Source organism: Stegodyphus dumicola, chromosome X1, assembly GCF_044657685.1.
Source record: "Stegodyphus dumicola isolate Sdum_Otavi_A_Nest chromosome X1, ASM4465768v1".
NCBI lineage: Eukaryota > Metazoa > Arthropoda > Arachnida > Araneae > Eresidae > Stegodyphus > Stegodyphus dumicola.
In genome coordinates this window covers 232490245-232502392 of record NC_140780.1, presented here as the reverse complement: position 1 = coordinate 232502392, position 12148 = coordinate 232490245, and the positions used below count along the sequence as shown (strand labels likewise).

At 35.0% G+C, this 12148-nt stretch overlaps 1 protein-coding gene across 1 annotated transcript in view; it reads left to right on the top strand.

Annotated features, from left to right (window-relative positions):
• The window catches only part of Septin2 (septin 2), a 110070-nt gene that overhangs the window by 16193 nt on the left and 81729 nt on the right, over positions 1 to 12148 (top strand). The window contains exon 2 of the mRNA XM_085807098.1: positions 3897 to 4014. Within this exon, the coding sequence (XP_085663224.1) occupies positions 3897 to 4014 (118 nt within the window). The remainder of the gene's footprint in view (positions 1 to 3896; positions 4015 to 12148) is intronic.

Genomic DNA, 12148 nt, shown 5'->3' with positions numbered 1-12148 from the left:
TTTTTAATGTTGTTCATAATCGCGCATGCTTCTTCTGCGAAAAATCCCATAACTCATTTAAAAGCATTAAAGAAAAAAGGAATAAGTTACGGAACAAAAGTAGATGCTTTATTTGTTTTAAAAAAATATCATATTTGGAAATCATGTAGAAATAATGCTTAAAATGCGGGTTTAAATCTCATCATGAGTCACTATGTATGAGTAATTCAAATCGTAACAAAACACATACATAAAGGAATTATGCAAAAACTCATTCCATAGATGAAATACGAAACTCCCTGAAAGAACACGCTTTCTGTTGTTCTGTGTAATAATTCATATAAGAAAAATGCTTTGTTGCAAGCATGTTCAGTATTAGTTCATTATGACAGTAGGTCTGAGTTGATTAGTTTAATTTTTGATTACATGCTACATGAAGTTTTGTTCATATTAGTCTAGTTAAGAAATAAAAATTTATTGCAGGTATCCAAATTTATAATAACATAGTTAAAAATTTCCTGCTTCTTAAAACTTATCAGAATTCTCCATGAGCTTATCAAAATTCAATATATAATCTATATAATCAAATAATATCAAAATAATATAATATCAAAATTCTATATAATCATCAAGACTTTGGCAATTCTGGATTTCAGAAACTTCTGGATTTTACATTATCAGTTTAAATCTAGTAAGATGACATGTAGACATGGCAACATTGGGGCTTCACTTATTGTTTAGGTCAGATAGAAAAATGCTAACCTCTCATTACCACTCGAGGGCTGAAAATATGATTCTGACCGGCATCAGTACATCAATCAATATATTATCATTGGGCATGGTACCTCTCCCTTATGAGCAAGTGTTTGAAAATGACATGTAGGAACTGTAGTTACTCGCATTTGCAGCACAGCTGTTTCCTTTTGTTGAGTATTGTACTCGCTGTTTCCAGATTTTGTAAGCAAAGAGAGGGTGTCCTTTTTTCCCCCCTATTATTTTTCTCCCATTTAATGGTATGGATATTAGGTTATTCCGTCTAATGGACATCCAGATTTCAGATTCTGTACTTTAGTATAATAACCTGTAACCATCAGTACATCAAAAATACCATCCTGAACTTTAGATTTGAAAGCCTTAGAAGCAATTCTAATTTCAATCATTTCTTATCTTTTTTTTTTTTTTTTTTAAACTGGCTGAAGGAGGGCAGAGGGCTTCCTTTTTATTTAAATGCCAGTTTCATATCTTGTAACAAGTGCATTTCTAAATCACCTTATTTTCTGTCTTTGGTAATATTTTTCTTACAAAAAGTTCTGGGGGCAACATTTGTTTTTCTCATAGCATTTTTACTGCATTTTGCAATGTATGTTTATTAGATTTTCCATAAAATAAAACAAATGTTGTCTGTTATTTCCGTGCTTATATTAATTAGCCCCCAAATTGCTAGTATTCCAATAATGCAGTGAAACTGTTTATGGCGGAGGATGTGTTATAGAAGTATAATGTCTGCTAAAGACAGCCACTGAATGGAGTGTTAGAATAAGAACTGAGAATTAGTTCAAGAAGTGCTTATTTTTTTTCGAAAAATGCTTATCGAAACAGAGACAATAGCATTCCAAAATGATTTTGAATGAAATTTCCTAAATAATGAAATGGAAATAAAAAAATGAACTGTTTCTTTATCAGCTGACATAAAAAAATAGCACCAATAGAGTGCTGGCTTTTTTTTTAATCATTGGGTACCAGATAATACACAAGTAACATTAATTTTATTGTGCTAGACTACTCTTTGATATTTTACAATGATCCTAATGATGTTGATGAACAGATTTGAACTTTGATGAACTTTAATTTAATGATTTCAGATTTAAACTTTAATGAACTTCAGGTGATTTTAATTAAGTTTACTCTCCTGAATATGAAAAGAGATAAAAAAAGTGTATAACACTTGATTTTTTTGTACAACAGGAATAAGGTAAATTTTTGCAAATTAATTTATTTTTACAGGTAACTCTTAATTTATAAGCTTCATTTAATATACTGAATAACAGATGGAAGTGTTTATTTAAAATTGCAAATAATAACAAAATTAATTATATGAAGTACATGTGCTAACATAATTCAATCAGATAAGATTGAATTCATTTTGGCAGATAATATGAGAAATATTTTTAACGTACATAGTTAATACTTTCTGTTATGGGAGTTGCCACTTTCTGTAACTGGAAACTAATATTTTTAACTTACGTAGTTAATACTTTCTGCTATGAAAGTTGTCACATTTTTTAACTTGAAACTAGTAACAGCTGCCCATCATACTAGAGTCCCACTTTGATATCTCTACTCCTTTTTCTGGAAGAGTGCTCTTTCTTCATTGCTTGTAACTTTTAATTTCTCAAGAGGAATGTCTAGGTGGAAATGTCGAAAGTGAATTTTTATAGACCTTCTGCATCCTAGTTTGTGGTAAAATGCCCATCCATTCTTGAAGCAGTTTCTTCTTTTTTATGTGTATTGTTATTTTCCAAATATCCATGCCCCACTCTACCAGACTTCCCAGGCTGCTAGCTCAACATCCTGAAATTTCGTACGGAAGGTTTTTTCTCTTCTGAGAGTGTTAAAATTTTGGGGCTGGCAAATATTCCCACTTTCACTTCTGTTTTGAAATCTTTGGTAACTGAACTCTGAGGTCTGCCAAATCTTTATTCTTTCTTATTCATGGCCATAGAAGTTTTTTTTTTTTTAAATTAGGCCTCATTTTTTGCTGGTTTTAATATGCTTTTGGAATGTATCTAACATTATGTTGTTGTACTGACTATAAATGATTTTTTAATCTGTATTTAATTTGCATATTCAATAATAAATTTTTATTGCATTGTGTTATAACTTATTCACAGTGGGATGACTCACAATTCAGTTAGCCCACCAGCGGCCTAGCGGTAAAGTCGCTGAACACTGGTAGTTCGGTCCGAGGTTCGAATCCCGCGAACAGGCTGGCTGCATGGGCGTTTTCGTGGTTTTCCCCATGTGTATGTAACGTGTATACGAGCCAGTTTCCCTTAGAAAGTCCTCCACGAAAGGCATCCCTCCCCTTAGGCAGATAGCCCTCGTGTGCTTTGCCATAATTAAATACACCATTAAATACACCAACACAATTCAGTTAAGAGTGAAAGATATATAGGAATTTCAAAACTGTGGAAGAGAAACTTGTGTTTGATCCATTTCTTGTAATGTATTTATGTCTAAAAATACTTTTCTTTATAAAAATATTGTGATGTTTATGTGTTTTTACATTTTAAAGAGCTGTATTTCTAACTAAGCTATCTTTTAAAAAAAATTTTTTCCCCCTTATATGATGCATCTTTTGTTCTGACCAGTCTCCTTGATGTCTACAAAACTTTCCACATTTTTTCATGACAAAATATAATAGTTTTTTTTTTTAAATGGTATGCAGAATTTATTGGGCACATTGTTTCTATAGGAATGGAAGACCAGAATCTTGAAGAGATTTTTGTTTAGTAATTTCATGAATTTCTCTGTATTTTGACTACACTATATACTTTGTAGTTGGATGATTTACAGGTCAATTGAAAGCACATTTCATATCAAATAAAACAAGATATAGTTCATTACTATGCAGTGATTCTTGGTGTAGGGAGATTATGTAAGGAGATTTAATTATTACTACCAGTACTTTGTTTCAGAGAGGATTTAATTACATACTGTAAAACTGAGAGTGATTGAGCATTTTTGTATATTCATTAATAAGTGATACATATTAATATGATGCTTATATATTTTCACCTTTGTGGCAAAAATATTTACTTATTTTACTATATTATTAATTTTTTTAATATATTTGTTAATTGAAGGGAATAAAATAGCAGATCATAAAAAACCTTTCTTTTTTAAATTTTATCTAGTTAACTGAAAGCTTCCGAGGTCTAAAGCTTCAAGGGCATGTTGGCTTTGATAGTCTTCCAGACCAGCTTGTTAAAAGATCTGTTTCAGAGGGCTTTGCTTTTAATATTTTGTGCATTGGTGAGTTTTTTTTTTAATATATAATTATTTGAGATTTTTATTATCTAAAGTCTGTGATGTGTACAGAAACGTAGCTCATGCATGCTATACAGAGGTTAAAAAACTTAAAATAAAGCAGCATTGTTGTACAATTGGTAGGACAGAAATAATTACTCAAAAAGATGCTTTTTCAACATTGCAGCCTAAAAATTTAATTTGCTCAAAATTTTATCAGTTGATAAGGATTTTATTCAAGTAGTCTCTCGTGTTCATTTTACTCACAATCGTATGGGGAAAATTATATGATGTATAATTTATTCTGAAGGATAAGATTAAATCAAAAACAATAAAAAGTGTATGTATGAATAAACTATACTAATATTGTGTCATGTATGTCAATGAACCAAGTTACAGTTGTGGTCTTCAGTGCTGTTATCTCTAAATTGTATATAACAGTCCATCCTTTTGAATATGTTTAGAAAGTAAGTTCTTTATAAGACTAAATATCAGTGAAATGGAGAAGTTCTTATTACCAGTAAAAGCCTAAAACAATAAAATCTTAAAAGGATGTAAAGATGCCAAAACCCAAGCTCCCTTGCATGAACTGTTTAAAAGACTTGAACCCCTGACAACCAGAGCTTCTAATAGCTCTGTATTAAATGTGTTAGCTGGTAAAGACTTACATTCTTTTCATGTTATTAGTATTCTTTTCGTGTTAACTGAGCATTATTGACTCAGTCTTCATTGTTACATCACAAACCTCATCTACTCTTATTTTAAGGATAGCTACTTCGTTATCTGTGTTAGTGAAACACTTTCCACTCACAAATCTGTACAGGCTGGTGTTCCATAGGGGGTCTCTCCTTAGCTCCATTTTATTTAATATCTACATGAAGGACATCTCACGTAACCACACACTACCCTTGCAGTGCATGCAGATGAGACCTCACATGAAGGACATCTCACATAACCACACACTACCCTTGCAGTGTATGCAGATGAGACCTCCATTTTTTATCCTATCCAGGAATTAGGGCTTTCCAAAAACTTATTCAATATGAATTTGTTTGGTGAGGGATATTAAAAGACATTTTGAACTGGTCATGGTCCTGCATAGACTGTAAAAAATTGAAAAATCATTGACATACTCATAGCTCTTTAAAATCGTTTCCTGTTGTTTCTCAAAGATTCGAGCATGTTCACCTTGACATTATGGGAGCCTTGCCTCCATCTATGGGATATACAGACCTTGTCACCTTTAAAGCTCATTTTTCTCATTGGCTTGAAGCAATACCTGAGCAGGATGTTAAGGATGAAACATTTACTTGTGTATTTGTTACCCATTTGATCACAAGATTTATAGTCTCCAAAATTATAATTACAGACCAAAGATGACAATTCGAGTATCTTTTAATTTCTTCACCCAGCAAGATCAAGAATTGGCCACATTTAAATTTCCCCATATCACCCATTTAATTGACTGGATGAGTGATTTCACTGGACCCCTAAGCATAAGCAAACCTTAAAGTTTCATCATAACACATATTCGGCAGGAACTTTACCTATTGCCCTTCATGACCCCTGGTCAGATTTCAAAGAAGATTATGGTGGTACTTGTTCTGAAATGCTCTACAGAATAACTTTGTCCTTACCAGGAGAATTCTTATAGTCCTCTAACCACCTGCTGCAGATAGATCCCGCAGTTATCATTCAGCATCTGTGCAACACTTTACAGGAATTTTCTTCAGCATTTACTTCTGCTCGTATTAAATCTTTCTGTCTAGTGCACCCATCCTTATACACTTGCTGTGATGTTTTGTGCACTACGACATCGTTGTGCATCGACAGTGTTATTGATACAACTATGCAATGGACCTCAATCAAATGGGCTGGTAAACACTTCATCATTCTGATAATTGTAAAAGAATGTTACTGTGGCTCAGGTGAAGGCAGTTTGCTGTTATTAGGAACTCAGTTGATGCCACTAACCCAGTATAGCAATGTCAAATTATTTTTTTTTTATCACGTGTGAGTTTCTAAGACTTTACTAAAGGTGTGACTGGAGGATCCAAATGAGATAAGTAATATTTATGATGTAGCATTTCAGGATCAAGATATGGTTGGGTGACTATCATAACTTCTTCAGATGAGATGAAGATTGGCAAGTGCCAACAGAAAGAGATGCATCGCCAGGCAAGCTGCTACTAGTTAGATCTAGCGAGAGAGAAACTTCGAGCGATAGGAAGTAACTGCAGAGTGCGAGCATTGTTTTGTCAAGTAGAGTTAAAAAAAAAAATAGTTCAAGAAATGCAGTTCACAAATACAAAGCAGAAATATAATACAGTAAACATACATGTAGACATAAGACGGGCATAAAATATGTTAAAAAATAAGAATATCGATTACTCCTTTTCTATTTATAATTTTCAATATATATATATTTTATACAAGTGAGGAAAATACAACATACACACAGTGCATCAATATATCAGGAAGGTAAGGGGGCATTAATTCAGGTATCTAAGGACTGCAAGTGGTCTTTTCTGATTAACATAGCTATTGTAATCATACTTTAGCGCAGGAATTGTCCCATTTTGCACATAGGTTATTTTCTGGAAAATAGACTCAGCTAGCTTAGTGAATTTCCAGTATTTTAAGTTCACAGTGAATTACCGAGTTCCTGATGAACCATCTAGAACCCATGTAAGTTTTTTCCCTTGGAACTAGGATAAGATCTCTGATTCACTAAATAAGCATTTTTGTAAGTCAAACTTTGAATCACAAGGGAACATTTGAATTTCTGAAGTTCAAAAAGATGATTTAAAACTTTGCCTCTATGTAACCAACAACCTTACTTCAGAATATAACAAAAGCGTTTCATGTTCACTGTTTATCTCTTGGCATAAAATCGTTGATATTCTTGAATTTAAAGCTAGGCTTTTAATAAAATTAATGATTTTTGCAGCTTGATTAAAAACGATTTTCAAGTTTTTGGGGGTTGTTTTGGCTACTAAAGCTTCACAATGAATGGAGCAGTGAGTAAATTTAGTTTCAGGTGAGACTTTCTTTATTTGAAAAATAACTGGAATGTTTTCCTGTTAATGCCCGAGCTTCGAGCAATGCACTTATTCCAAGGAATATCATTCTCAGACATAAAATTGTCAATTACTTTGAAAATTTCATTTGCAGTTTCATGAAGAGATTCAGAAAATAAATATCCATTGGCAATTTGTTTATTTTTTACAAAACTTATGTGAACTGATAATTGAACAAAGTTTGTTATATTAGTATTTTCATCCAATTGCCATGCAAAATACTCAATGTATTTTATTTTTTGAATAAGTGTCTCTTTTTATGGAATTAGGCATTTCTTGATTCATTTGATAATGGAATATTATTGAGTTCATTAGCTGCTTGTGTTGTTATTAATACCCTTGGGGCAGGAAAGCCTACACAAAGTCCAAGAGACCTTTCCGCACAAGGGAATCGCTGACATACTCTTTCTCAGCCAACAGCTGTCTCAGGGAGATGCCTATACAATCTCGTAGATGAGCGGGAGAGGTAGGGAGGGAACAGACACATGAGGGAAAGGTCTTCCCCCCCCATTGAATTTCACACATCGAAGATGCCCACTTCTGAATCTGGCCATGGCTGTTTGGAGAGATCTAGTTCTTTTACTCTGTAGTGACAGGCCAGGCTGCTCAGCTATATACCAATGGTGAGCAGGAGAAATTTTCCACGCCATGTTCGTCTTATTTTTGTTGTGAAAATGTTTTTCAGATGGACTTATATCAGTAGAAGTGGGGGTAGGGAGATCACATCCTTTCCATGCAAGATCATCAGCTATTTCATTACCATACGCCCCAACATGGGACGGTATCCACTGGAGATATACAGTCAAAAGTCGTTAATCCGGACTCGTCAGGACTTCGGCGATTCCGGATTATAGATCATCAGTTTAAATCGCGTAAGATGGCATGCAGAAATTCTAAAATTAAAAATATGAAACCGTAATTTATGAAATAAGGAACAATTATGATCTAAAGGGTATCAAAATTTACAAAAAAAGCTTAATATTTATTTGTTTACTTTATTAAACATTTCTTTCAATGTAAGTTGTTTCGTTTTATGTGATAATACTTTCTCTTTAATTCTATGAACAGACATAATTTTTTGTTCACTTACAAAGTTCCGCTGTTCAAGTCCCGTTAATTGCTGTGCCGAGAATACCAACTAACTTGTCAATCGAAATTTTTTCGTTTTCACTAACCTCTCTGTCACATTCTTCATGTCTTTATCCATTTTTTGCAGCAATTCCACTTTTTGTTTGATGAACATCGAAACTACTTTCGTTTTGTACGATCCTTTGGGAGCTCCAGAATCAAAAATTCTATTTGACATAATCGAAAGTTCAAGTTTACTTTTTTAGTATTGCTCTTACAGTCTGCAAAAAATAATAAGCCGGATCCAATTCGAAAATTAAGGAACAACGCAATCATCAACATTAACTGAAGTAGATAATTATGTAATTTTAGCTTACACCGTTCGTTATACATAAAACGCGCACATGAAAACGTATTCTGCGCTTGCGCACACGTAAATGCGCAGTTGTAAGAGGTCTTACGCGCACGCGTAAACGCCTATGCGCATGTGTCAACGCGGAGCATGCGCAGAAAGTTTTTAGCTTTGAGGTCCGGATTATAGATCATTCCGAATTATAAGTGTCTGAATTAACGACTTTTGACTGTATTGATTTATGCTGTCCAAGCTCAAAAAGTGTAGATAATATTCTGAATAGTCTTATCCATGATCTTAGGTCAGTTTTTAAGATACTGAAGGGAGCTTCTACTATCTGTCAGAATCCATGTAATGTCACTAGTCAAACAGAGAGCATAATCAAGTGCTTTGCTGATGGCGATAAGTTCCAATCTGAAGATGGAGCAATGATCAGAGTTTCTGATGCTGCATATGAAATGTTCTTCAGGGGTGTTACTACAAATACCACTCCCTGCTCTATCCTTATCTAATATACTTCCATCTGTATATATCACAAAGGCCTGGCCAGTAATACCATGTATGATTTCCAGAGCAATATGCCTGAGGAGTTCCGGGTGATGGTTGCCCATGACATACGTGTTTGCATGATTAAATGAAGTATCTGGAACATAATGGCTAAAAAAAATGTTTCTTCATTAAAATTGATAAAATTTGAATTCCATACATAACTTAGTGGGCTGCCTTACTTTAGGCATTTATTGTTTGTCCAATTTAAAATAAAGGCTGCTGTCCAATTAAATCATAAAAAACATCTCATCCCTTAATTTTGCCGCTCAGTGCTTCTCTAAATTCCAAAAATTTCGTCTTCCCTAAATTCTGCCGTCCGGTGCCGACATATTCTGCCGCTGCTTCTGGATTTATGGTGAATAGTATATCAGTTGTTAATTAAAATAGCTCTAAATGTAATCTTTTTGCCTATGAGTTTCATTAACAAAATCTATTTTTAGCATATGAAAAGAAATTTTTTGTTGAGTTTTTCTTCGTCAACATTTCTTAGAGCATTTAAAAATCTATAATCATTGCCAAACGTAATGTTAGCATAAAAAGGTTGCCATAATCTTATTATTCAATTTCTTATGTAAAAAAAGTTTACACATCGTTGCATGAGTTATTACTGAAGCTGTCATGTATTGATAAACATGCGATGAGGAAAGCAAAATATAATAAATAAATGACTCGCTAGGTTGGCGTCAGGGATGCAAAATAGGTGAGTGTTTGGGTTTGAGATGTATGCCAAGCAGATACTCAGCTACGAAGCCAAATTATTAATCTCATAAATTTATGCTTACATCACTGTTTTTCCATAACGAGGTATTTTATTTAGTGCGTAAGTGAAATTAAGAAACGGAATTTTTAAGTGAAAATCACTACATATTTTATTATGGAAGGAAAAATCAAATGCACATGCGTAAAGCATACAAAAAAAAAATGTTTGTGACTTTGAGGTCCAGATTTTAGATCATTCCAGATAATGGACGTCTTGATTTCGGACTTTGTACTGTACATGATTGAGAATGTTTCTCTTGAACTGAGTAGGTAAATGTTATTAAATTGGGTCAGAAATAAAGAAAAAAATGCATTTACAGTCGCTAATATCTAATACAGTACAAAGTCCGTAATCCAGACGTCCATTATCGGGAATGATCTATAATCTGGACCTCAAAGCCACAAACTTTGTGCATGCGCGTAAAGAATGCATATACATTGCGCATGCACGTAATGTATGCTTTACGCATGCGCATGTTGAAAGAAATGTTTAATAAAGTAAACAAATAAATATTAAGCTCCCTCCTTTTTTTTGTAAAATTTGATAGTTTTAGATCATAATTGCTCTTTATTTCATAAATTGTGGTTTCATATTTTTAATTGTACAATTTCTGCATGCCATCTTACCAGATTTAAATTGATGATCTTTAATCCGGAAAACCCCTAATCCGGAATCGTCGAAATCCCGACGAGTCTGGATTACAGACTTTGTACTGTAGTAATATTGTAGATATGTTTTCTTGTTTATTTGTTCCATCTCCAGGTTGGGTTTTGACTGGATTCCTCACCTCATGCCTAATATTGAGGAAGTTCAGCTGGAACCCATTCTGCGTAGTGACTTTTATTAGCCAAAAACTCTAATAAACTTTATTACCATACTGCTAAGTTAGTATACAAAATCAGTCTGTATTATAAATATTTAGACCTGAAACTAAATTGAAAGACTATTGACAATAGCTTATGTGTTTTTCATAATGCTAAATGCAAATTTCTTTTCATCACCTTACAAAATAGTAGACGTTGTTCCAGATAAAGTGAATATGGAAACAGAATAATGGAATATATTATTCATTTCAACGCATCACATATACGAGGGGGAGTCAAATGAAAACCATAATTATTTTTTTAAATATTATTTATTGGTCACACAGGGTACAGAAGTAAATCGCTTTTCAACATAGTCCCCTCCTCGTTCAATGCAAGTCCGCCAGCGCTTCGGAAGAGCCTGAATACCTGCAGAAAAAAAGTCTTTTGGACGCAACCACACGTGCACCACGTTGCGTACCTCTTCATCAGAGTGGAACTTCTTGCCGCCCATTGTTTCTTTGAGCGAACCAAACAGATGGAAATCGCTCGGTGCGAGGTCTGCCGAGTAAGGGGGATGTGGGAGTTATTCAAATTTCAGGTCTGTGATGGTTGCAACCGTTGCACGCGCCGTATGGGGCCGTGCATTGTCGTGTTGCAGCAGAACACCGGCTGACAGCAATCCACGTCGTTTCATTTTGATGGCAGGTCAGAGATATTTTTTTAGGAGGTCCGAGTACGTAGCACTCGTCACAGAGGTTCCTCGTGGCGTGTAGTGTTCCAAGATGATGCCCTTTTCGTCCCAAAAGATGGTCAGCATAACCTTCCCTGCAGACGGCTGTGTCCGAAACTTTTTGGGTTTCGGTGATGAGGAGTGGCGTCACTCCTTGCTCGCTCGCTTTGTTTCAGGCTGATGGTAATGCACCCATGTTTCGTCACCAGCGACGATTCGTGACAGGAAGGCATTACCGTCACGTTCAGCACGCTACAAAAGGTCTTCGCACGCATCAACACGTCGCTGTTTCAGTTCAGGCGTCAGTTGTCAGGGCATCCATCTTGCAGACACCTTATGAAACTGGAAAACATCATGCACAATATGATGTGCCAATCCATGACTCATGTGTACACATGCTGCAATTTCGTTTATTGTCACACGGCGGTTTTCCAAAACGATGGCTTCAACGGCTGAAATGGTCTCTGGAGTCACTACGCGCCGAGCCTGGCCGGGGCGTGAAGCATCGGCCACGGACGTAACACCATTTGCAAATTTCCGGCACCATTCATAGATTTGTGGCTGTGACAAACACGCATCTCCATACTGAACCTCCATTCACCTAAAAATGTCAATTGTTTTCACAATTTCACTTCGCAAAAACCGAAGCACAGAACGCTGCTCCTCGCTGGTGCATGTGGCTAGTGGAGTTGCCATTTTGTAACTGTTGTTGCGCCGGTTTTTGTGCATCTGCCGGCTGCTGCCACCTAGGAGACATCCGGCATACTATCGCAAACAGGCATGCCAACTTACAGC